At 42.2% G+C, this 22,496-nt stretch overlaps 1 protein-coding gene across 1 annotated transcript; it reads right to left on the reverse strand.

Moving 5' to 3' along the window:
- Positions 1-7,694: 7,694 nt before the first annotated feature.
- SFRP2 (secreted frizzled related protein 2) lies at positions 7,695-21,946 on the reverse strand. Its single transcript, XM_060778813.2, has 3 exons — positions 21,276-21,946; positions 14,133-14,213; positions 7,695-10,633 (listed from the first exon to the last, which is right to left on the reverse strand). The coding sequence occupies exons 1-3, from the start codon at positions 21,802-21,804 to the stop codon at positions 10,329-10,331; spliced, it is 915 nt and encodes a 304-aa protein (XP_060634796.2). The 5' UTR covers positions 21,805-21,946; the 3' UTR covers positions 7,695-10,328.
- Between the last annotated feature and the right edge of the window lie 550 nt (positions 21,947-22,496).

The raw sequence follows: 22,496 nt of genomic DNA on the forward strand, positions 1-22,496 counted from the left end.
CCAGTTTGGTATAATGATTAAAGTGTTTGGCTACAGTTCTGGTGAAAGTCATGAAAACCACTAGGGTTTTTTTTCCGTGTCAGGGCAACTTGAGAAACTGCAAGTCACTTCTGGTGTGAGAGAATTGGCCATCTGCAAGGACGTTGTGGGATGCCCGGATGTTTGATATTTCACCATCCTTGTGGCAGGCTTCTCTCATGTCCCTGCATTTTGACAGAGGAAGTTCATCCGTGCTCTCCCTGGATTCAAATTTTCGACCTGTTGGTCTTCAGTCCTGCTGACACAAGGGTTTAACTCATTGCACCACTGGAGGCTCCACCCACTAGTTGACCCTTGGCAAGTCACACTCTCTCAGCCTCAGACAACCCTGTGATAGAGTTGCTGCAAGTCAGAACCAACCAGCAAATCTATCACAGTTTTCATGCCAAGATTTATTCATAGGAAGTTGGCCATTGCCTTCCTTAGAGGCCGAGAGAGTGTGGCTTGTTTAAGATCACGAGCAAGAGGCCACTATAGACAATAATATAATCCAATAATACAAATCATAAGATGGTTTTTCATATGTATGCTATAGTCATAGAGCATTCAACGTACAAACAAAGCTTGTCAAAGTTCAAAGTATACTACTCAATGATTCAAAATACAAGTATCTTAACACAAAATTTTCCTTACATGGGGCATGGATTCTGCTTCAAGAATAATTTGTCTGTCCCATGTAAGTAAGATTTTGTGTTGAGACTTGTATTTTGAATCACTCTGTAGTATACTTTGAACTTTGACAAGCTTTGTTTGTACATTGAATGCTCTATGACTATAGCATATATATGAACGACATTCTTATGATTTGTATTATTGGATTATATTATTGTCTATAGTGGCCTCTTGCTCATGTACTTTGGGTAATTTTTTCTCTGTAATGTTTAAGATCACCCCGTGAATTCTCCATGGCTGAACAGGGATGCAAACCTTGATTCCCCAGAGTCTCCATCCAACACTATATCACTAAACCACTGGCCTACTACTTTTGAAATGACTTCCAAAATTATTTTTTCCAAATATCTCACCAAATGAAGTAATAAATAAATATTACTAATGACAAAAGAACAGTTCTCAATGTCTACATTAATTTGTGAAAATAATGTTGTTTGCCAGTTACTACAAAATGTTACATACGGTATTATAAATAACATCCTATGTCAAAACTCTTTATCTCAAGCTGTAATTGACATTTTCAAAAAATGTCAATTTTGGTTCTGCTTGGATAGGAAATAAAATTATTTCCCCCTTTATTTCATGCCTCAATTTCCTTAGTTCTGTCTTGGTTTTTGTCATATTGAGACATTGCATTTGCTCACCAGAAAGCAGAATGTCAGTTCTTAAACTGCCCCCTGCTGGATAATATATAAGCAACATGCTAAAAAATGATAAAAATCAACTTGCAGACATGTTTTATGGCATACACTTTCATTAGATTATTACAATAGATTATGACATAATACACTTCTTAATCTGTTTTTGTTTTGATGTGACACCCAAACATGACATCCTTTCTGGATTTTGTGCCAATTATGCTTTGTTGAGATGCTTAAAATAAATTCCCCTTTCATGATGGAGATTGGCTACATAGAGGGAAGGGGCTAAGCACATCACTGAGCTCTTTATAAATAAAGTTATTATTATTATTATTATTATTGATGATGACGATGATGATGATGATATTGAAAACTGTGAAGAGGTCCAGCAGAACCAACAAAGAAAACACCCCATCTGTTCAGTTCTCCACATAAGCCATCTACTAGGCAAACAAAGCTGCCTCTCTACCCATAGCCAGCTCTGAAATGAATTTAGATAATCCATGTCATCCAGGAGTCCTTAAGGTTGCGAAGCCATTACACTTCCATATCCTTTTTGTTATATAGTGTTTGTATTTTTTTTTATCATCCTCCAGCAGCCAGCCTGCTTTTAGTGGCCACTGAACCTGCTCAAGCCCCACTCATTGGGCTGTTTTGGATTTCCCCTCTTGAAAGCTTTGGTTTTTCCCATGCTGACATGCAACCTGTTCTCAGGTGAAGAAGATGCGTATTTCTCTGCATGAATACAGACTTCTGCATTAATGTTAAAAGTTAATCAACGCTTTAAAACAGCATTTCTCAATCTGGCGGTCGGGATCCTGGGGGGGGGGGGGTGTCGTGAGGGGGGGGGTTTCAGAGAGGTCACCAAAGATCATCAGAAAACCGTATTTTTGTTGGTCATAGGTGTTCTGTGTGGGAAGCTTGGCCCAATTCTATTGTTGGTGGGATTCAGAATGCTCTTTGAGTGTAGGTGAATGATAAATCCCAGCAACTACAACTCCCAAATGTCAAGGCCTATTTTCCCCAAACTCCACCAGTGTTCACATTTGGGCATATTGAGTATTCATGCGAAGTGTGGTTCACATCCATCATTGTTTGAGTCCACTGTGTTCTCTGGATGTAGGTGAACTACAACTCCAAAACTCAAAGTCAATGCCCACCAAACCCTTCCAGTATTTTATGTTGGCCGTAAGGAGTTCTGTGTGTCAAGCTTAGTTCAATTCCATCGTTGGTGGAATTCAGAATGCTCTTTGATTGTAGGTGAACTATAAATCCCAGCAACTCCAACTCCCAAATGACAAAACCAATCCCCCCTAACCCCACCAATATTCAAATTTGGGCATATTGGGTATTTGCGCCAAATTTGGTCCAATAAATGAAAATACATCCTGCATATCAGATATTTATATTACAATTTATAACAGAAGCAAAATTAGTTATGAAGTAACAATAAAAATAATGTTATGGTTGGGGGTCACGACATTAAAAAGGTTGAAGACCGCTGCTTTAAAAGGATACCAATACAGACGAAGGATTATACTGCAGACACTTTTAATGACATTATTTTTGTTACATGCACATATAATATCATTTTTTAAATGTCAGGAGCAACTTGAGAAACTGCAAGTTGCTGCTGATGTCAGAGAATTGGTCGTCTATAATTTGTCTCATACTAATCATTTCAGCAAAAGATATTCAAGAGAAGGTTGAAGATATTTTGCAGAACGTATTCAAGAGAAGGTTGCCTTTAACTCAAGCTGTGTTAAAAACCACACAAGCACCAGAAAAGAATGCACGCCCAGAGAAATAATCAAACCTGTTAGTATATTTTCATTCATTTTCTGTTTAATGTTGAAGAAAACTGAGATAGCAATCCATCTATTTTCCATCTGTTATTGTTTCCTTTCATAACCCCAGAAGAATTTAAAAAAGGTGGTACAAATAATAAAAAAGGATTCAACAATAAGGTCTGTCGTGGTTGTAATGCTCACATGAAAGGAAGCTGTCTGGGAAGTGAATGGAGCAGCCCCTAAGCAGGCCACAGCAGGGAAATAAATGACTTGCCATTGGGACGGTTACAACCAGCAGGGTGCATATGCTGAGTAGAGGGACAAATGAGAAGACATTGTTTAACTCTTTACCCATAACTAAATGGAAACTTGAAAAGACCCCATACACATCTGGCTGCGACTCTACTTCAAAAGCTTAATAGTTAAATAGTAGATCTAAGGCTCAGATTTCACGAACTGTTTGTGAACACAATACGCTTATCCTTTTATGCAGATTAACCGCATTGGAAGGTTATTTATATATTGATACTATAGGTTTGAAATTTGTCCGCTTTTTGCAAGATTGGTTCCCTTGACAAGGAGGCACTGCTGTGTGGTAATCAAATCATGTCTAGGCTTAGAATAGTTCCCTAGCTGAGAGCATTATCTTCTGTTAACTGTTTAAAAAGGGCTTTCCTGAACTTTAAAAAGGAGATTTGCTCAGAATATTTGAGTCTGGCTCACAACCTATTTCTGCCACTTCATGACCTGGAAATCACCCACAGATTAACGCCTCATGTAACTTTGCTTCTGGAGACTCACTTCTGACAGACAAGTGACCCAACTGCAAACCTTCCATGACCTGTACTTCCTTTGATACTTACTCGCTTCAGATCCCTTTTCTTGAAAAAAGAAAAGATCGGAGAGACATTTGTTACTATTATGGAAAGAATATCCCGACTTTGGGCAAGAGCTTTGGAAATCCATCGCCCTCCCTTTCTCTCCCTCCTCCTCCTTTCTCTGTACATCAGTATGCATCAATAGACCCTATTCCCACACACCATATTTTCAATTTCAAGTAAAGATTTGGATAGGATCTTCTGGGTGAGAGCTTTACCTTTGCATATGTTTATAATTTTCAAATGAAATGTTTTAATAAAAATTATAGACAAAGGGTATTGGTCAAATGCCATGGATGATGAAAGTGGGGCTAGGAGGCCATATGCTATTCATAGAATGCACTTTCCCTTCCTCTGGTCCAGATACAGATTTTCTTTATGGAGGAATTGCTAATAGGAAGAGGGAATATAAATCTGTGCAGGATGTTCCCATGCTCAATTTGCAGGGACATAATGGGGAAGGTATGCTGTGTAACTATATCAATAGTTCTGTATATGCAGTACTAAATTACTAAAGCATTTTATCAAAGGCAGAAACCAACCAAACTATCACTTGCTAAGCATACACTTGTCACACAAATGAGATATGCAAAGAGCTGGGGGGGGGGGGGGGCTATTTTGGAATCTGCTAACATTGCCAGACTGAGGGGTTCAAGCTTTCTTTTCCAAGGTCTGGGCATCTGTGGTGAAAGGCTTAGTGGTGCCTTATACAGAGTGAAGCCATAGCAAATCCCACTTGATCTTGGAAGCTAAATAGCATAAAGCTGCATTGGTACTTGGATGGGGGACTACTTAATACTAGCTTCTGTAGCCTATATTTCAGAGGAAAACAATAGAAAACTACCTCTGTGGTTTGCCATGCGTAAGAAATCCCTAGGTAGTGGTTCACAGCCATTGGTCCTCCGATTGTTTTGGACTTCAACTACCAGAAATCCCTGCTAGTTTAACAGCTATTAGGAACTGTGGGAGTTGAAGTCCAAAACACCTGGAAGACCAAAGCTTGGGAACTACTGCCATAGACATCCATGTGCCCTAGAGGCTGACAAGTGACTTGAAGGCAGCTAAAAAGCCAATGCAATTCTAGGTGGCATCAATAGGAGAATAGTGTGTGGATTGAGGGAAGAGTATTACTCTCTTCTGCATTAGTCAGACCTCACCTGGAATATTATCTCCAGTTCTTGGCATCATCATTCAAGAAAGATATTAACAAGCTGGAATGTGTCAAGAGGAGGGCGACCAAAGTGGTAAAAGGTCAAGGAGCCAGACCCTATGAGGAACAGCTTAGGGAGCTGGCTATATTCAGCCTGGAAAAGAGAAAGTTATGAAGGATCAAGGTAGTTTTCTGCTGCTCTAGAAATTAGTACATAGAATCATTAATTCAAACTACAGGAACAAGGATTCCACATAAACATTAGGAAGAACTTCCTGGCTAAGAGCTGTTTAACAATAGAATGTGCTTCCTCAGAGCATGATGGGGGACAACTTCTGCACATGCCTAAAATCCTGGAAGAAACCAGGATAAAAAGAGGGGGGGGGGGGGATGTTAAATGACCTTTCATGAAAGTGTGCGCTGAATCGAGTTAACAGAAGAAAAGCACATTTTAAAGGTGTGCGTAAAACCCTATTCCAGCCCCCCAAATGTGCATATTCACATGACTGTGTATCTCTGCGGTCATTGAAAATATGTGACTTCCTTCCCCCAGTGCATGTGCACACATTTTAAGGGTCCAAAAACTATCAAAAAAACTGTCAGGGCTGTCAAAAAAAGGAGCTACTGACACACAGGTGGCTAAACAGAAGCACAATTGGAAAGCAATTATAATTAGAACGTTCTGCAACCATTTCTTTGTTCTGATCTTTATAATATTAAACAGAGCTTGAATTTATAGTTGGGTAAGGAGAGAGGCAAGAAATCTGCTTGTGTGTACATTGAGATGTCAGCATGAGCTCATATATGATTCAGAGCATCTCAGAGAAAATAAAAAAAAATTTCTGCCGGATGCCCCGTCCACCTTACGGACTTGTAAAACCCACTACATAGGAAAGTGTCAGGATGGCAGGAGAAAATTTCCCAGGACCAACAGGTCTGTGTCTGGACTTGCTGTCAGGTCCCACTATTAACTCACTTATTTAATATGAATTTTAATGCTGTCTGGAAGTACCCAGATTCTTATTTTCTGGAAGTTTAAACAAAGGCTGGATGGTTAGCTGTTGGGGTCTCTACAGTCATATTCCTGTATGGCAGGGAGTTGGACTGAATAGCCTGTGAGGTCTCTTCCAACCCTATGATCCTATGTGCTAAGGTCTGTGCTTTTTTTTTTTGCATGCACCCATGGGTGCACACAAACACAGACTTAGCTCCACTCTCTTAAACTCCATTGTTCCTGTCGTTGTTGAGCATAGTAGTGGAATATATTGCCTACTCACACAGTCTCTTCATACAACTAAGGAGTGCTGATTGTTCAAAATTCTAAAATGTGTCAATTGGTCCTTATGGATAACATGGCGAAGATGGGGATGAGTAGAGCATTCCAACCTGGAGAAAAGCCAAGTATATGATACAGATACTTCTCCTCCCCAATCTCATGTCCCTGATTCGTATTAGTATGTCATAGTAGTATTTCTTTGAACACTAATTCAAGCAGACTTTTTCTTGCCCTTGTCTTCTTGATTGAGATTTCTTCATCTAATCTCCAACTAGAATTTCTGTTTTAATAGCATGTTGGACACAATTTCTTTCTTGTAGAAGGATATAAACATTTATGAAATGTAATAGAATTGGGTCCCCAGTGGTGCAGCAGGTTAAACTGCTGAGCTGCTGAATTTGCTGACTGAAAGGTTGGTGGTTCAAATCCTAGGAGTGGGATGAGCTCCCACTGTTAGGCCCAGTTTCTACCAACCTAGCAGTTTGCAAACATGCAAATGTGTGTAGATCAATAGGTACAACTCTGGCAGGAAGGTAACGGCCCTCCATGCAGTCATGCCAGCCATATGACCTTGGAGGTGTTTATGGACAATGCTGGCTCTTCGGCTTAGAAATGAAGATGAGCATCACACCTCAGTCGAACACGACTAGACTTAATGTCAGGGGAAATCTTTACCTTTACATGAAATAATCACTGTACATTGGTTTTGTTTTTGTTCATTGTTGAGTTAGGCTGTGAATGTTATTTTGAAAAAGACTGGCTTGTTTTTCTTCCAAGGTGGTCCAAAAAGGGAGAAAAAACATTGTCAGCATCATCCCTCTCATTCAGTCTCCCCATATGGACCATTTGCTCTTCTATTAACATTCTGAGTGACAGATTCATATATTAGCTCAAGCAATGCAATTACATTTTTATAGTTTAAAAACAATATTTTATTGGAGGTGGTCAGATCTTGTTATAGGAGGCGCAGAATAGGAAGTCATTTTTTCATTGTTGTCATGTTATTCTGTTTTATACTGCTACGACGCATACTGTGGTATATCTAAATGGGATGTCCATGAAGGTTATATTCAAGGATAAACATGTCGAAAGTGTAGTAAATAGCATTTGGCCAACATTGGTATCATAAAGTTTCTGGTCATATGGATAAAATAAGAACAGCTAAAAGTTATGGAGGGGAGACCTTTTCCCACAAATACTATTGCTTTTTCAGAGATGACATCGATCCCACCAAAAAAGACAAAAGAGTATACTACAATGTAAAGTTTATGTACAAGAATATAAGGTTTATCTGGAATATTTACAGGTTTTGTTAAAGTAATATTTTACAACTCTTTTCAGAATAACCACTAGTTATATTACACTTAGGCTAAAAAAAATGTTTAATTTGTGAAGGCAGAAGTATCACAATAACACAAAACAGAAAACCTCCTCAAATATGCATTCGCTCAATGTAAAACTATTATTACTGGCAAATGTGTAAAAAATACTGTGTGAGAATGATTAATAATGCGTTTATTAATGCAGTTTCTGCAAAAGCATCACATGCAATAATGGTATTTTCTGTATATGAATAAAAATATCCTGCAGGTTTCATACCAAAACAAATTCAACTCAATAGTGGCCAAAACCGTTCTCCCTCTCGCTGACCACTATCTAATAGATCAGCGTTTCTCAGCCTGGAGATTGGGATCCCTGGAGGGGTTGCGAGGGAGTTTCAGAGGGGTCACCAAAGACCATCAGGAAGGTCTTAGGAATTCTTTTGGAAGAGAAAGTTGAAGATCTTTCTGCCTTCTCATCCTTTTTAGTAACAGATGGGAGAATTCTCCCACCAAAAGCCCTCTTCCACTGTGACTGGCTGGCCTCTCAACCATGGGGAGAGCTGTTTCTGAGATGCCACCTGGGGAGGGGAGAGTAGGCGTGCTTACTACATGGCAGCATGGTGCGCATGCGTGGGTGAGGGAGAGCGTGTGAGACTGGAGGGAGGCTCACAGAACTCTCAAGGCATGAGAGTTCTGTGTAGAAAGTTTGGCCCAATTCCATCACTGGTGGGGTCCAGGATGTTCTTTGATTGTAGGTTAACCATAAATCCCAGCAACTACAACTCCCAAATGTCAAGGTCTATTTTCCCCAAACTTCACCAGTGTTCACATTTAGGCATATTGAGTTTTCGTACCAAGTTTGATCCACATCTATCATTGTTTGAGTCCACAGTGCTCTCTGGATGTAGGTGAACTATAACTCCAAAACTCAAGGTCAATGCCCACCAAAACTTTCAATAATTTTATGTTGGTCATGGGAATTCTGTGCCAAGTTGGGTTCAATTCCATCATTGGTGGAGTTCAGAATCCTCTTTGATTGTAGGTTAACTATAAATCCTAGCAACTACAACTCCCAAAAGACAAAATCCATCCCCTTCCAACCTCACCAGCATTCAAACTTGGGCATTATCAGGTATTTGTGCCAAATTTGGTCCAGTGAATGAAAATACATCCTGAATATCAGATAGATACATTACGATTCATAACAATAGCAAAATTAGTTATGAAGTAGCAACAAAAATAATTTTATGGTTGGGGGTCACCACAACATGAGGAAGTGTATTAAGGGATCGAGGCATTAGGAAGGTTGAGAAACGCTGTAATAGAGACTTGTTGCACAATCCTAAAAGCATTCACAGGATTAAGTCCCATTAAATGAAATAGTGCTAATTCTCAAGGAAGTGTGCAAAGGATTTTGTGCTCAGGTCTGCTGAAACCGACAGGCTCAAATATGTCCAATACAACTTTGGCTTGTGGCCAGTAATAATAGGAAGTCTCTAGCTCTCATTTCTTTCAGATTCATACTTTCTAGTGGCAATAAAGACATTAAAAGTGACTTGACTCGTCATTTTAAGATAGCAACCATTTCTTTAGGAACAACTACCAGTGGTTTGCAAGAATGAAAATATGGTCCACACCCTCACCATTACTACACCGTTGCCTTGAAACCATGAGGCAACAAGAGCACCTGGTCTGGTGAAACCCTCTTATAATACTGAGGCAACGGGGATGCTGGGAGGGGAGAGGCTGACTACCCACAAAAGATTATGACTATCACATCAGCACTAGATTATTAAATAAGGTTTTCTGTGGGTGAGCCGATGGCGACTACTGGATAGCATATGTTCTGTATCAGAAACTAGAGCTAATGGGGTTTATCCAATGCAATTATCTGAATCAGCACCCCAAATAACCAAACCGAATCTAAAGTTGACCAAAAACTGATTTGTAACCCTTTTGGTACTAATGTTGGAGAGTGGTCCCTGATCAAAGTGGTCCCTGATTTAAAAAAAAAAGGTTGGGAACCACTGCTTTAGAATATCCACCAGGCAGTGATATCTTGGATTTAATACTTTGGAAGTCTTATAACAAACTTACAGAAATAATGGGGCAATGGTATGTCATGGAGGCTTTCCTACCATGTCAATGTCAAACCTGGCAATCTGGGGCTAATGCTTGATTAACTGATGCCCAGTACAGAAATGTAAGACACACAGAACTTACAGAAGGCCTGTTCAAAATGGAAACCCAAAAAAGTTACTCTACTTTCCCGCCCCCAAAAGATCCAAGTCACACTTTGCACCACTGCAAATAACTAGCTCTAAGCAAGATACTTTGATACAGTCATGTAAAGAAAGTGTGTGATGTTTGTAAGTTATAGTTTTGCTACATGTACAGAATTGGGAATGGCTCCCTCTTCTCCCTTTATTATTATTATTTGAAAAAGAAAGCAACAAATGGCTCTGCCTCTTCCATGCCTCCTGTGCTTTTGAGGCTCAAGCAAGAAGGTGCAGGAAGAGCTCATGGCTGGCGAATAGACAGGACCCAAAGCGGCAAGGGACTAACATTGGAGCTTCCGGATGCTGCGCGAAAACCTCTTGAATGCCCTCTGACCTTTCTGCCATCGCTTGACGGAGGTGATCACCAGCTCCCCAGCCAGCCTCTGTCCCATCACTAGATAGGGGGCATTGATATCATTCATTTCGTCACAGGTACATTGCAGGCCACCTTTGAGCCACAGCACCGTCTTCTTCAGATCCCTTTCCGTCACCCCGTTCAGCTTGTAAATGGTTTTGCTCTTTGTTTCAGGCGTGATCTTGGTGTCCCCATTGATGTAGGCAATCTCCTTCACTTTTATCTTCAGGGCTAATAGGGATAACAGGGAGGAGGGGAAGGGGAGCACATTGACAGAAAGAGAGGGGATTTTTTCCCATTAGTGCTAATAAAGAGAACCTGGGGAGAGAAGTCTTCTATTGCTAATTAAACTGTCAGGGACTGACAGAATGGACAGCAGGTGGCTCCATTTCTAAAGCCACCAAGGCCACGCAAGTCATTTCAGTTTGAATCAACCTTTGGGTGTGCTTCTTTTTTTCTTAAAGAAAGCATCTTTTCTAAATGGACCTTTTCCTCACAATTTTCAGGCATTTGCAAACAGAGACAGGGCCTGTTTCATGCATTAATCATGCATTAGGGCTTAAACCTAGCATGATGTATTCTCACCCAAGCTGCAGAAGAGAAGACTGGGGAAAAGGTCTAATTTTCCCTAGGAAATCTGATCTCAGTGGCTGCTGAAAATGTTACACTTAATTTATGAGGATAGACAGATTCTTAAGTGAACCTCTAAGGATTCAATATGGCTTATGCGTTATAGTTTGAGAAACGGGTAAAAAAGGAGGTGGGGAATTGGTTCAACAGCTGTATTTGATTTGGTACAATAACTGGAAGAGGGGAAAAAACACAAATCTTGTTAGGAGACCTAACCATAAAAAAATTAAATACTCCATGCTAGATGTGCCAGATGAAAATCTATGACTAGCTATGTGAGCAGTAACTTATTGTCTTTGTACTTCTTTACTGATAACAATATGAATCCCTGCAAATTCCACTGCAAATACTTCTACAGTTATAATCTGATAAAATTATAACATGTGCTTTTAATAATAAACTTTCTTTCAAAGGCAACTATTTTTTTCTCATTATCTTCCTTATTCAAGAAGGATTTCTGACTACAGTAGAATCTCGCTTATCCAACCTTCACTTATCCAACATTCTGTATTATCCAATGCCTAGATCAATACATTGCGATGTTTTGGTGCTAAATTCATAAATACAGTGATTACTACAGAAAATTACCATGTATTGAACTGCTTTTTCTGTAGACTTGTTACAAAACATGATGTTTTGGTGCTTAATTTGTAAAATCATAACGTAATTTGACATTTAATAGGCTTTCCCTGAATCCAGTGGTTCTCAACCTGTGGGTCCCCAGATGTTTTGGCCTTCCATTCCCAGAAATCCTAAGAGCTGGTAAACTGACTGGGATTTCTGGGAGTTGTAGACCAAAACACCTGGGAACCCACAGGTTGAGAACTACTGCCTTAATCCCTCCTTATTAGGACTTATCCAATGTTCTGCCAGCCCATTAATGTTGGATAAGCAAGACTCTACTGTACTTGTGACCCGTATATGTTCATCTTTTTCCAAACTTAACTCCAGCCATCTTACCTTTGCAAAGCAACCCTCAGTCTGCTTTCTCCAAAGCACTTGAACAATAGCTCCTGGAATGTGCAATTTTCAAAGGCAACTTTTTTAAAAGGGTGTTTCCCTCACCCCCTTCCTTTGGAATGCAAAGGCTTTGCCATGATTAGGGTGGACTTTGTTGTGCTTTGTTGTGGATTAACGTTCAGATCTCTAAATCACTTTGCATGTCAGACATGCAAAACCAATTCAAAAGTGCTAGAACAAACCAGAATATTTACCCTAGCCTCTTCCTTCTCTTTCTCACAGCTCAGTTCTCTCACTACCTCAAGAAGCCAAGGGAAATCCCTGGGTCCTTCCACAAAGTCCCAGAATATCAAGGCAGAGAATCCCACGATATCTGCTTTGAACTGGGATATCTGAGTCCACACTGTCATATATCCCAGTTTAAAGCAGAAATTTGTGGGATTTTATTCAGCTGTGTGGATGGGGCCCCTGTCTTGCTCTTGGTTCCCAGCAAGATGGGTGCTCAGCACTCCCCCTCTCCTCATGAGAAGTTGGGAGCTGGAGAGACTAAATCCCTCCACTCTCCGATTCACAGCAGGATAGGAGTTCAGGCCTCACTCATTATGCCTCCCCCACTGAAGGATGAAACTCAATAAAGCCAAAGTCCTCAGCAAAGTCTTACTGTCTGGATCTACTTTACATGCTTCCAGATTTCTCCATATATGGCCCAGAATCAGCAGCCAGAAAGTTACAAGCACAAGTCGTGACAACCTGGAGCATTGTATGTTCCAGTTCTGGTGCAGAGTTTCAAGGAGCCCATAAAGAAAGCAATCTTCCACTTTTGCATCTTGTACAAGTTTTAATGACAGATAACTCTTGTGACATTTTTGTTGTTATAAATATTTTTTAAAAAAACCACACAGGATTAAACAGTTCTTGGGTTCTGCCAAATTATAAGATGAGCATGACAGAGAAAAGCAGGGCAGGGAAATAAAGTGGCAGAAACTTGCAGACTAAGGACACTTAGGTCTCTTCCACACAGTTGTATAAAATCCCACATTATTTGCTTTGAACTGGGTTATATGGCAGAGTGGACTAAGATAACCCACTTCAAAGCAGATATTGTGGATTATCTGCCTTAATATTATGGGTTATATGGCTGTGTGGAAGGGCGCTCAGAGCTAAGTCAGTCTTCGTTGGGACACACACTTTAGCTGGGCAGAAACTTGCTATCAATTTGAGCCACTCGAGTATTAAAGGTAGTTTTGGCTATTAGGTTAAGAGGCTTCTAGAGGTCACCTCCTTTCCTGCCTATATCAGAGAATGGTAGCTATTCCACCTCACAGAAGAATCCAATGTTTGAAGGAACAATATTGCTGTGGGTTTATTTACTATTCCTGTGTCCTGGGTGATAATAATGACCAATGAGGATTGTATGGAGAAATGGCACTGCCCATGCACCACCAGTCACAGTGAAAAACCTTTTGTTAATTTTACATTGAACATGATTGAAATGTTCACTCCATTGCCATATAATCCAGATTATCAAATCATGAGTCTACACTACCATATAATCCAGTTCAAAGTAAATAATCTGGATTTTATACTGCAAGTGTAGAAGGGACCATAGTTTTGAGTGTTTTAAATGTGTTACCCCACTGGACTGAGGCTCCTTCTACACAGCTGAATATAATCCACATTATCTACTTTGAACTGGATTATATGGCAGTGTAGACTAAGATAATCCAGTTCAAAGCAGATAATGTGGATTTTCTTTGATAACTTGGATTATCTGGCAGTGTAGGAGGGGCCTAAGGCACCTTCCAAACAGATGTATAAAATCCACATTGAATGGACAGTACGGACACTGATAGTCCAGTTCAAAGTGAATATTGTGGATGATCTGCCTTGATTTCCTGGAATATATGGCTGTGTGGAAGTGCCCTAGGACTTATTTTTCATCCTAATCCACTAGGATGGTGTGGATTTGGATTCTTTGTTAACACAACGACTTTAATCCATTTCATTTGGGGATGGAACTGAGGGACCTCCTGCTGGATGCACTTGCCTTTAATGAAATCCATTTCTAGAGCACTCAAATACATTTGATCACAAAGGGTTAAACCAAACCATTTAATTGCAGTGACACGCCGAAACTTACCAAAGTCATTCCTGCACAGGTTTTCTACAATTTCATTGTCATCCTCGTTCTTGCTTTTGCAGGCTTCACAGACTTTTGGTGCTGGAAAAAAAAGTATTTTAAAGAGAGCTTTCAAAAGAGATGCTCAAAAGGGAACAGCAGGTGGCGTTGGGACACAAAGTATGTGCGCTTTTATACCTCTATATTTTTTATCTACATCTCCATTTATTTCAGGCTACCAAATCTTGCCTTATTCTTTAGACAAACCCAAATGTTTTATTTCTTCCTTTGGTATCTTAATGGCAACTAAAAAGGCATCATGGTAAGGAAGAGGGTCAATATATGATATGTATTTATGCGTGGAAACAAAAGTCACGCTAAAATATATCTAAATAAATTCAGTGGGAACTCTCAATAGGATGGTGGAAGAGGAGATGTATGTGAATTCCCTGAAGGGGATTAAAGTATTCTCTCTCACCCCACTCCGACCCCCCACAGATGCCAGGCTCTCCCAGGAGGAACAGAAATCAATGCCTTGATGGGAGGAGTTTGAGTGCAAGAAAAGAGACTGACAACACAATACAGAATGTTTCCCCTGACAAGTTTGCTCCAGGAAATCTCCTCTTCCCACTCCCCATCTCTTTAGTCCTTCATATAAAAAAAAACTTGGGAAAATGTCATCTCTCCTCTCCTACGCAGAGCTAATTAAAACGTCCTCCCCAACTATTAAATTGACACAAGGAAAGCAGTTTACAGTGTAATGGGAAACCATGCAGTTGGCACTCTTTCTGTTTGTTTCTCTTGTTAATGAAGGTATTTAGACGTCAACAGCATGCTCCTTCCTACCAGTTCTTTCCAAGGGGATGGGGGGAAATCTCCCATCAATTCCTATTCCAGCCTTTTTAAAAAACACAATACTTTCACAGGGGTTGAAATAATGCCAATCAGTTTAAATCAGAGACAAGCAACTCTAAAACTTCCGCTCTTGTTCTACTGGCAACGCGGTTGTAGGTGAACTGCAATGCGTGATTGATCCAACAATGAGAAAGCAAAAAGCATTGTTCCTCTGAGACGTTTCTATTGGAAAGGACTTTCCATGAAGTTCAATACCACTTTCTCCCAAGAAGTTTATCTATTAATAAGTAAGTCCTACTTGAATACTTCTGAGATCAGTTCGAAGTGCACATATGAAGAGTTGCACTGGTAGGATACACTTAGGTTCATCAGATTTCAGTGAGCCCCCAGTGGCACAGTGGGTTAAACCCTTGTAACGGCAGCACTGAAGACCGACAGGTCATAGGTTCGAATCTGGGGAGAACACGGATGAGCTCTCTCTGTGAGCTCCAGCTCCCCATGCAGGGACATGAGAGTTGCCTCTCACAAGGAGGGTAAAACATCAAAACATCCAGGCATCCCCTGGGTAATGTCCTTGCAGATGGCCAACTCTCTCACACCAGAAGTGACTTGCAGTTTCTCAAGTCGCTCCTGACATGGAAAAAAAATCAGATTTAAGGTTGCAGTCTTTAACATAATTCATGGGATTTGCCTAGGAGTGGTCTACATGGATGTAATCCTAAATGCATCGAAATGATGCATGAAGCAACTTTCTCGCAGAAATCAGCTATAATCAACTAACTGGGGCTCGCTTTTGTGTGTAACAAAGTCACGACATCCTGGGTTGCAGTAAGTTTTCTGGGGCTGTATGGCCATGTTCCAGAAGCATTCTCTCCTGACGTTTGGCCCACATCTATGGCAGACATCCTCAGAGGTTGAGGGGTCTGTTGGAAACTAGGCAAGTGAGCTTTCCCTGTCTGTGGAAGATCTTGTCTGATCTTGGAGGCTAAGCAGGTTCAGCCCTGATTAATCTTTGGGTGGGAGGCCACCAGGTGCTGTAGACTACATTTCAGAGACAGGAAGCAAAACCCAATTAAATTATTGGGGTCTCCATAAGTTGACATACAACTCTCTCTCGCATGCACTGTTGCGTTGCCAAGGCTTACTGAATTCATTTCAACTCCCTACATTTAGGCTTGCAGTAATTTACGAAAACTCAGTGTGTCATGTGTTTCAACTAATTTTTTTGAGGGGAAGAAGGTTGTAAAATAACCAAATTCCAAGAATGTTCTTGTTATAAATCTGTTAGTCTTAGAGGTGCCACTGGATTTTTTCTTTTGTTGTGACAAATCAGCACAAGTACCCATTTGAAGGTATCCGTGGCATAAACCAATCATCAACTTTAAGGCATAGGCACACAGATATATTGTAAAAAGTAAAGACTTTCTGTATATATTTCTGATTTCAATATTAATGACAGAAATATGTAGTATGATTTTACATAGGATTTGTGCTACTTTAGAACAGTAAATACAAATATCACTTAAATAATATAAACATTAAATATTAAAGAACCAAAAATAAATAAATAAAATAAGGCATAAACACTAAACTAATCTGGGAATCTGCTATTGCAACATATCACAGGGGTGCTAATATGCCAAATGAGACATCTGGTACTTTGTAGCTCTGTCTTACGACTGCCTGTGGGGAGGGGATTCAGCGGGACCAGAACTGGCACTTCATGAAGATTGGATTCCAAATGACCAAGAGTGCATCTACACTTCAGAATTAATCTTGCTGGACATGACTTTAACAACCATGGCTCAATATTATGGAATCCTGGGAAGTATAGTCTGGTGAAGCACCAGCACTATTTGGCAGAGAAGGCTGAAGACCTTGTAAAACTACAACTCCCAGGATTCCTTAGCACTGAGCCATGGCAGTTAAAGTGGCATGAAACAGTGGAGATATATCCAAAGCAAGGTGCAATAATAATAATAATAATAATAATAAGAATTTAAAGATTGAACTGCAAAGACTCTAGTACAAATCAGTAAAGGTGGTCCCAGTGGTGATCAGTACACTGGGTGCAGTGCCTAAAGACCTTGGCCTTCACTTAAACACAATCGGTGCTTAGCTCTCAGATTCCATAGCACTGAGATAGGGCAGTCCAAGTGGTGTCAAACTGCATTCATTCTACAGTATAAATGTAATCCAGTTTCCATAGTCCTCAAGAAATGCATGCATATTGAAGAATTAATGCATTTTCACACCACTTGGAACCGTCACAACCTGATGCTCTGGAATCCTGTTGGCCATTATTTGGTGAACCACCATCATTCTTTGGCAGAATAGGCTCAAGACCTTGTAAAACTACAACTCCCAGAATTCCACTGCAATTGAGCCATGCCTGTTCAAGTATAGTCAAAGTGCATTAATTCTATAGTATAGACACACTCACAGAGGACTAGTGGAAACTGGGATGCATTTACAATTCATGCAGTTTGACACCCCCTGAACTGCTGAATGCCTTGGCATCATGGGCATTGTAGTTTTATTTTCCTTCCCAGCCAAAGAGTGCCTCACCAAACTCCTACTCCCCAAAATTTGTATCACTGAGCCATGGCAGATCATAAGGTATCAAAGTGCATTAATCCCACACTGTAGAAGCACCACAGGTTGCACTAGTCCTCAGTGAGTGCATCTCTATCATAGAATTCATGCTGTTCAGCATTACTTTAACATACATGGCTCAATGCTATGCAAGGACGCGGAACAATGGGTTCAAACTACAAGAAAGGAGATCCTACTTGAACATTAGGCAGAACTTCCTGAGTGTGAGAGCTGTTCAGCAGTGGAACTCTCTGCCCCGGAGTGTGGTGGAGGCTCCTTCTTTGGAAGCTTTCAAACAGAGGCTGGATGGCCATCTGTCGGGGGTGCTTTGAATGCAATTTTCCTGCTTCTTGGCAGGGGGTTGGACTGGATGGCCCATGAGGTCTCTTCCAACTCTATGATTTAGTTGTTGGCACTGTAATTTGGTGAGGTGCCAGGACTCTTTGTCAGAGAAGGCAAAAGACTTTGTCAAGCCCAAACTCCCTGTATGCCATAGCATGGAGCCATAGTAGTTCAAGTATAGTCACTGCATTCATGCTATAGTCTAGAAGATGCATTACCTGAGAATTAGTGGTACTTGGGGAAATGTTATGTTGGTTCAAGTGGTATTCAGCTGCATTCATTCCAAAGTGTAGATGCACTTTTGTCAGAGAAGGCTCAATACCTTGTAAAATTACAACTCTCAGGACTCTCAGGCCATTTCAATTCAAGTAGCGTCAAAACGCATTAATTTTATAGTATAAATGCATTCACAGAAGTCTAGACCAGGCATGGGCAAGCTTCCGCCCTCCAGGTGTTTTGGACTTCAACTCCCACAATTCCTAACAGCCTACTGGCTGTTAGGAATTGTGGGAGTTGAAGTCCAAAACACCTGGAGGGCCAAAGCTTGCCCATGCCTGGTCTAAAGGAACCTGGGGAGCACTGGCACCTTAGAATGAATGTAATAACACTGCTTGACCTGTCAGGACTCAATGCTATGTAATCATGGCAGTTGCAGCCTTGCAATTTCTTTAGCCTTTTCTGACAATGTGTGCATCTACACTGGGGAACGACTGCAGTTAGATACCACTTGAACTGCCATGGAATTGGGGATGCTGTAGAGATGCACTCCCTGAGAACTAACGTAGCCAGGGGTTCGATGCTATGGCAGACCAAGTGGTGTCCAACTGCATTCAGTGTAGACACACCCTTTGTCAGAGAAGGCTGGACAACTTGCAAGACTACAACTACCACAATGCAATTGCATGGAGTCACAGCAGCTCAAGCAACATCAAACTGTATTCATTCCACAGTGAACGACAGAGATTTCCAAACTGTGTGTCACCACACATTAGTGTGTTGGCTGCAGTGTGTTGGTGTGTCGCAAGAACGGGATGAGATACCTCAGAGTCTATACAAAGAAAACCCATACATCATATATTTTTAAAAATATAAATAAAAAGCTTCCATGAAATAAGAGATTGCATGGGCCATCTATGTGTCCCCATACATTTTGTTATTACAATACAGGCAGCCCCCGAGTTACAACCATCCGACTTACAAACAGCTCATAGTGAAGAATGTGGGTGAGACAACAGGACTTTTTTACCTGTTTTTTTTTATGTCAGGAGTGACTTGAGAAACTGCAAGTCGCTTCTGGTGCAAGAGAATTTGCCGTCTGCAAGGACGTTGCCCAGGGGATGCCTGGATGTTTTTGATGTTTTACCATCCTTGTGGGAGGCTTCTCTCATGTCCCCACACGGGCAGCTGGAACTGACAGAGGGAGCTCATCCATGCTCTCCCCAGATTCGAACCTCCAACCTGTTGGTCTTTGGTCCTGCCAGCACAAAGGTTCAACCCATTGTGCCACCGGGGGCTCCTAAAGATATGTTACCTGTTGGACTTATGAAAGACAACCTACCGTGGTTTCAGATTCAACAACTTGAATGACATTAAAACAACTTTAAAATAATGGACCACAAAGCAAAATGCTGAATTTTTTCCAAAATGGTTTCGATGCCTGGGTTAAACAATGGCGCAAATGTGTACAATTTGATGGTGACTATGCTGAATGGTAGTTTTGCATAGAGGACAGTTCAGGCAATGATCTGTAGCAACTTATCACACAGGAGGCAAAACATTTTGATCCACCCGTGTGTGTATATATATAGCTAGAGTTACACTTAAAAATGCACCTGTTCTAACTTACATACACATTCAACTTAAGATCAAACCTACAGAAACTCTCGTTTCTAACTTGGGGACTGCCTGTATATGTAAATGTCTTTTTGACCCACAAGTATGTGCGTATCTGTTTATATATATGTATATATGTGTGTCTGTATGTATGTGTGTGTGTACACACACACACACAGCTGGAATTATACATTAAAAATGTACCTGTTCTGACCTACGTACAAATTCAACTTAAGCCCAAACCTACTGAACTTATCTTGTATGTAACTTGGGAACTGGACATTTACATATATGTAAATGTCAATTATCTCTTACAATGGATCGGTTTGCTAATAAAACAGAATTACTGTGTCATGTAATGATGCATGTCTAGCAAAGGATGCCTAACAACATGAAAGGTTTGGAAAGCTCCGGCGTAGTTGCACCCACACTGTGAGTGAGTGCATCAGTACTGTAGGATGAATGCTGTTGGAGGCTACTTTAACTGGCATGGTTGGAAGGACCTCGCAGTGGTTCTCAGCCTGTGGTTCCCCAGATGTTTTGGCCTTCAACTCCCAGAAATCCTAACAGCTGGTAAACTGGCTGGGATTTCTGGGAGTTGTAGGCCAAAACATCAGGGAACCTACAGTTTGAGAACCATGAATCCACTTTAAATCCAGTTTCTGCCTCCTGCATAATTCTGGGGTTTGCACTTTAGTAAGGCTGTTAAAGGCTCCTCCCTAAATGACAAACCGCAGAATTCTGCAGGAGGCAGAAACCGGATTTAAAGTGGATTCATTCTCTAGTGTGATGAAGTAGCAAGTGGTGTCTTACCGCATTTAGTGCAGACTAGGCATGGGCAGGCCTGTAGCCAGGATTTCGATTGGGGGGGGGGTTGAGTTTGTTTCGGGGGGGGGGGGCTGAGTCTGAGGTGAAAGAGGGTCTATCCTAGCAAACCTTTTGTATCGTTACCCCAATACCCCCATGCATATGGGATATATTGAGTATGGTGATCAGATCATGATATGAATAAACATAACAGTTTAAATAATGCATCAGTAAGGCCTTCTTGCGGACCACCATGAGAATTTCGGGGGGGGGGCTGAAGCCCCTCAAGCCCCCCCCCCCGGCTACAGTCCTGGGCATGGGCAAACTTGGGCGCTCCAGGTGTTTTGGACTTCAACTCCCACCATTCCTAACAGCTTCAGCCCCCTTCCCCTCCCCCTTCAGTTGCTTAAGGGAAAAGGAAGGGGCCTGAAGCTGTTAGGAATTGTGGGAGTTGGGGTACAAAACACCTGGAGGGCCCAAGTTGGCCCATGCATGAGCTATCTCGACCTAAAATTTGCATATAGTTTCTGATTGGCTAGCCTCAACATTCTAACGTTCTTAAGAGGCTGAGGGGGAAAAGGAAGGAACCTGAGGCAGTTTTGAAGTCCAAAAACAGCTGGAGGGCCCAAGTCAGAAAAGGCGAAAGGGTTTGTAAGACTCCAGCCAATGGGATGCCACGGCGTGGAGCCCGGGCAGTTCGGGGGCCGTCCACGCGCTCCAGGAAGGGCTTACCTTCGCGGGGCGTGGGCAGGACGTGTTCTCCGGTGGCGGGCGGGATGCAGAGGTCGTTGTCCTGGGGGAAGCGCCCGCAGTCCAGCATGTCGGGCCAGGGGAAGCCGAAGGCGGACATGACGGGCGCGCAGCTCTCCTTGACCTGCTGGCAGAGCGAGTGGCAGGGCTGGATGGTCTCGTCCAGGTCGTCGATGCAGACGGGCGCGAAGAGCGAGCAGAGGAACTTGCGCGTGTCGCGGTGGCACTGCTTCTGGACCAGCGGGATCCAGGCGCCCGCCTGCTCCAGCACCTCCTGCAGCGTCTCGTGGCCCAGCAGGTTGGGCAGCCGCATGTTGGGGTACTCGATCCCCCGGCAGAGCAGCAGCGAGGCTGGGATGGGCTTGCAATTAGACCGCTTGTAGGACGAGGAGGAGGAGGAGGCGGCGGCGAACTCGGGCTGGCCGAAGAGGAAGAGCCCGCGCGCCGAGCCGATGCAAGGCGCGCACAGGAGCCCCAAAAGGCAGAGCAGCCACAGCATGCCCCGCTCCATCTCCGCGCGCAGAGGGTCCGGCTCGGCCTTCTTTGCTTGCTTGCTTGGGGGGAAAGAGGCTCCTCGGAAGCCAAGCCTAGCCCGCAGAGCCCTCCTCGCCGCAGCCTGCCTCCTCTCTGCCCACTTTTTCTCGCTCTCTCGCTTTTCCAAAATGCAAATCGGGGCGAGGGGGCGTGGCCTCTGGGCAATCAAGGGGCTGGGATTGGTCACCCCTTTCCCGTGGGCGGGGAGGGGGCAAAGAGAGGGAGTTTGGGATTCTTTTTTTTTGTTCGGTTTTTCAGAGGAACGCTCTTCGACTTTGTAGGATCCCACCAGAAAGAACTACACAAGCTGCCATAGATGCAGGCGAAACGTCAGGAGAGAATGCTTCCAAAACATGGCCGGGTGATAGTATGATAGCTGTGTCCGGAAGCTCCGAGCGTTGTTGTTGTTGTTCATTCGTTCAGTCGTCTCCGACTCTTCGTGACCTCATGGACCAGCCCAGGCCAGAGCTCCCTGTCAGCCGTCACCACCCCCAGCTCCTTCAAGGTCAGTCCAGTCACTTCAAGGATGCCACCCATCCATCTTGCCCTTGGTCGGCCCCTCTTCCTTTTACCTTCCACTTTCCCCAGCATAATTGTCTTCTCTAGGCTTTGCTGTCTCCTCATGATGTGGCCAAAGTACTTCAACTTTGTCTCTAGTATCCTTCCCTC

This window comes from Anolis sagrei, chromosome 5, assembly GCF_037176765.1.
Source record: "Anolis sagrei isolate rAnoSag1 chromosome 5, rAnoSag1.mat, whole genome shotgun sequence".
NCBI classification, from domain to species: Eukaryota; Metazoa; Chordata; class Lepidosauria; order Squamata; family Dactyloidae; genus Anolis; species Anolis sagrei.

Bases quoted from the DNA above. Each gene is read 5' to 3' on its own strand.
- SFRP2 (XM_060778813.2), bottom strand. From the start codon at position 21,804: ATGGAGCGGGGCATGCTGTGGCTGCTCTGCCTTTTGGGGCTCCTGTGC. The intron at 14,214-21,275 runs GTAAGCCCTTCC...TTTTTTTTCCAG, and splicing joins CCTGCCCACGCCCCGCGAAG to CACCAAAAGTCTGTGAAGCC. The intron at 10,634-14,132 runs GTAAGTTTCGGC...TATCCCTATTAG, and splicing joins CCTGTGCAGGAATGACTTTG to CCCTGAAGATAAAAGTGAAG.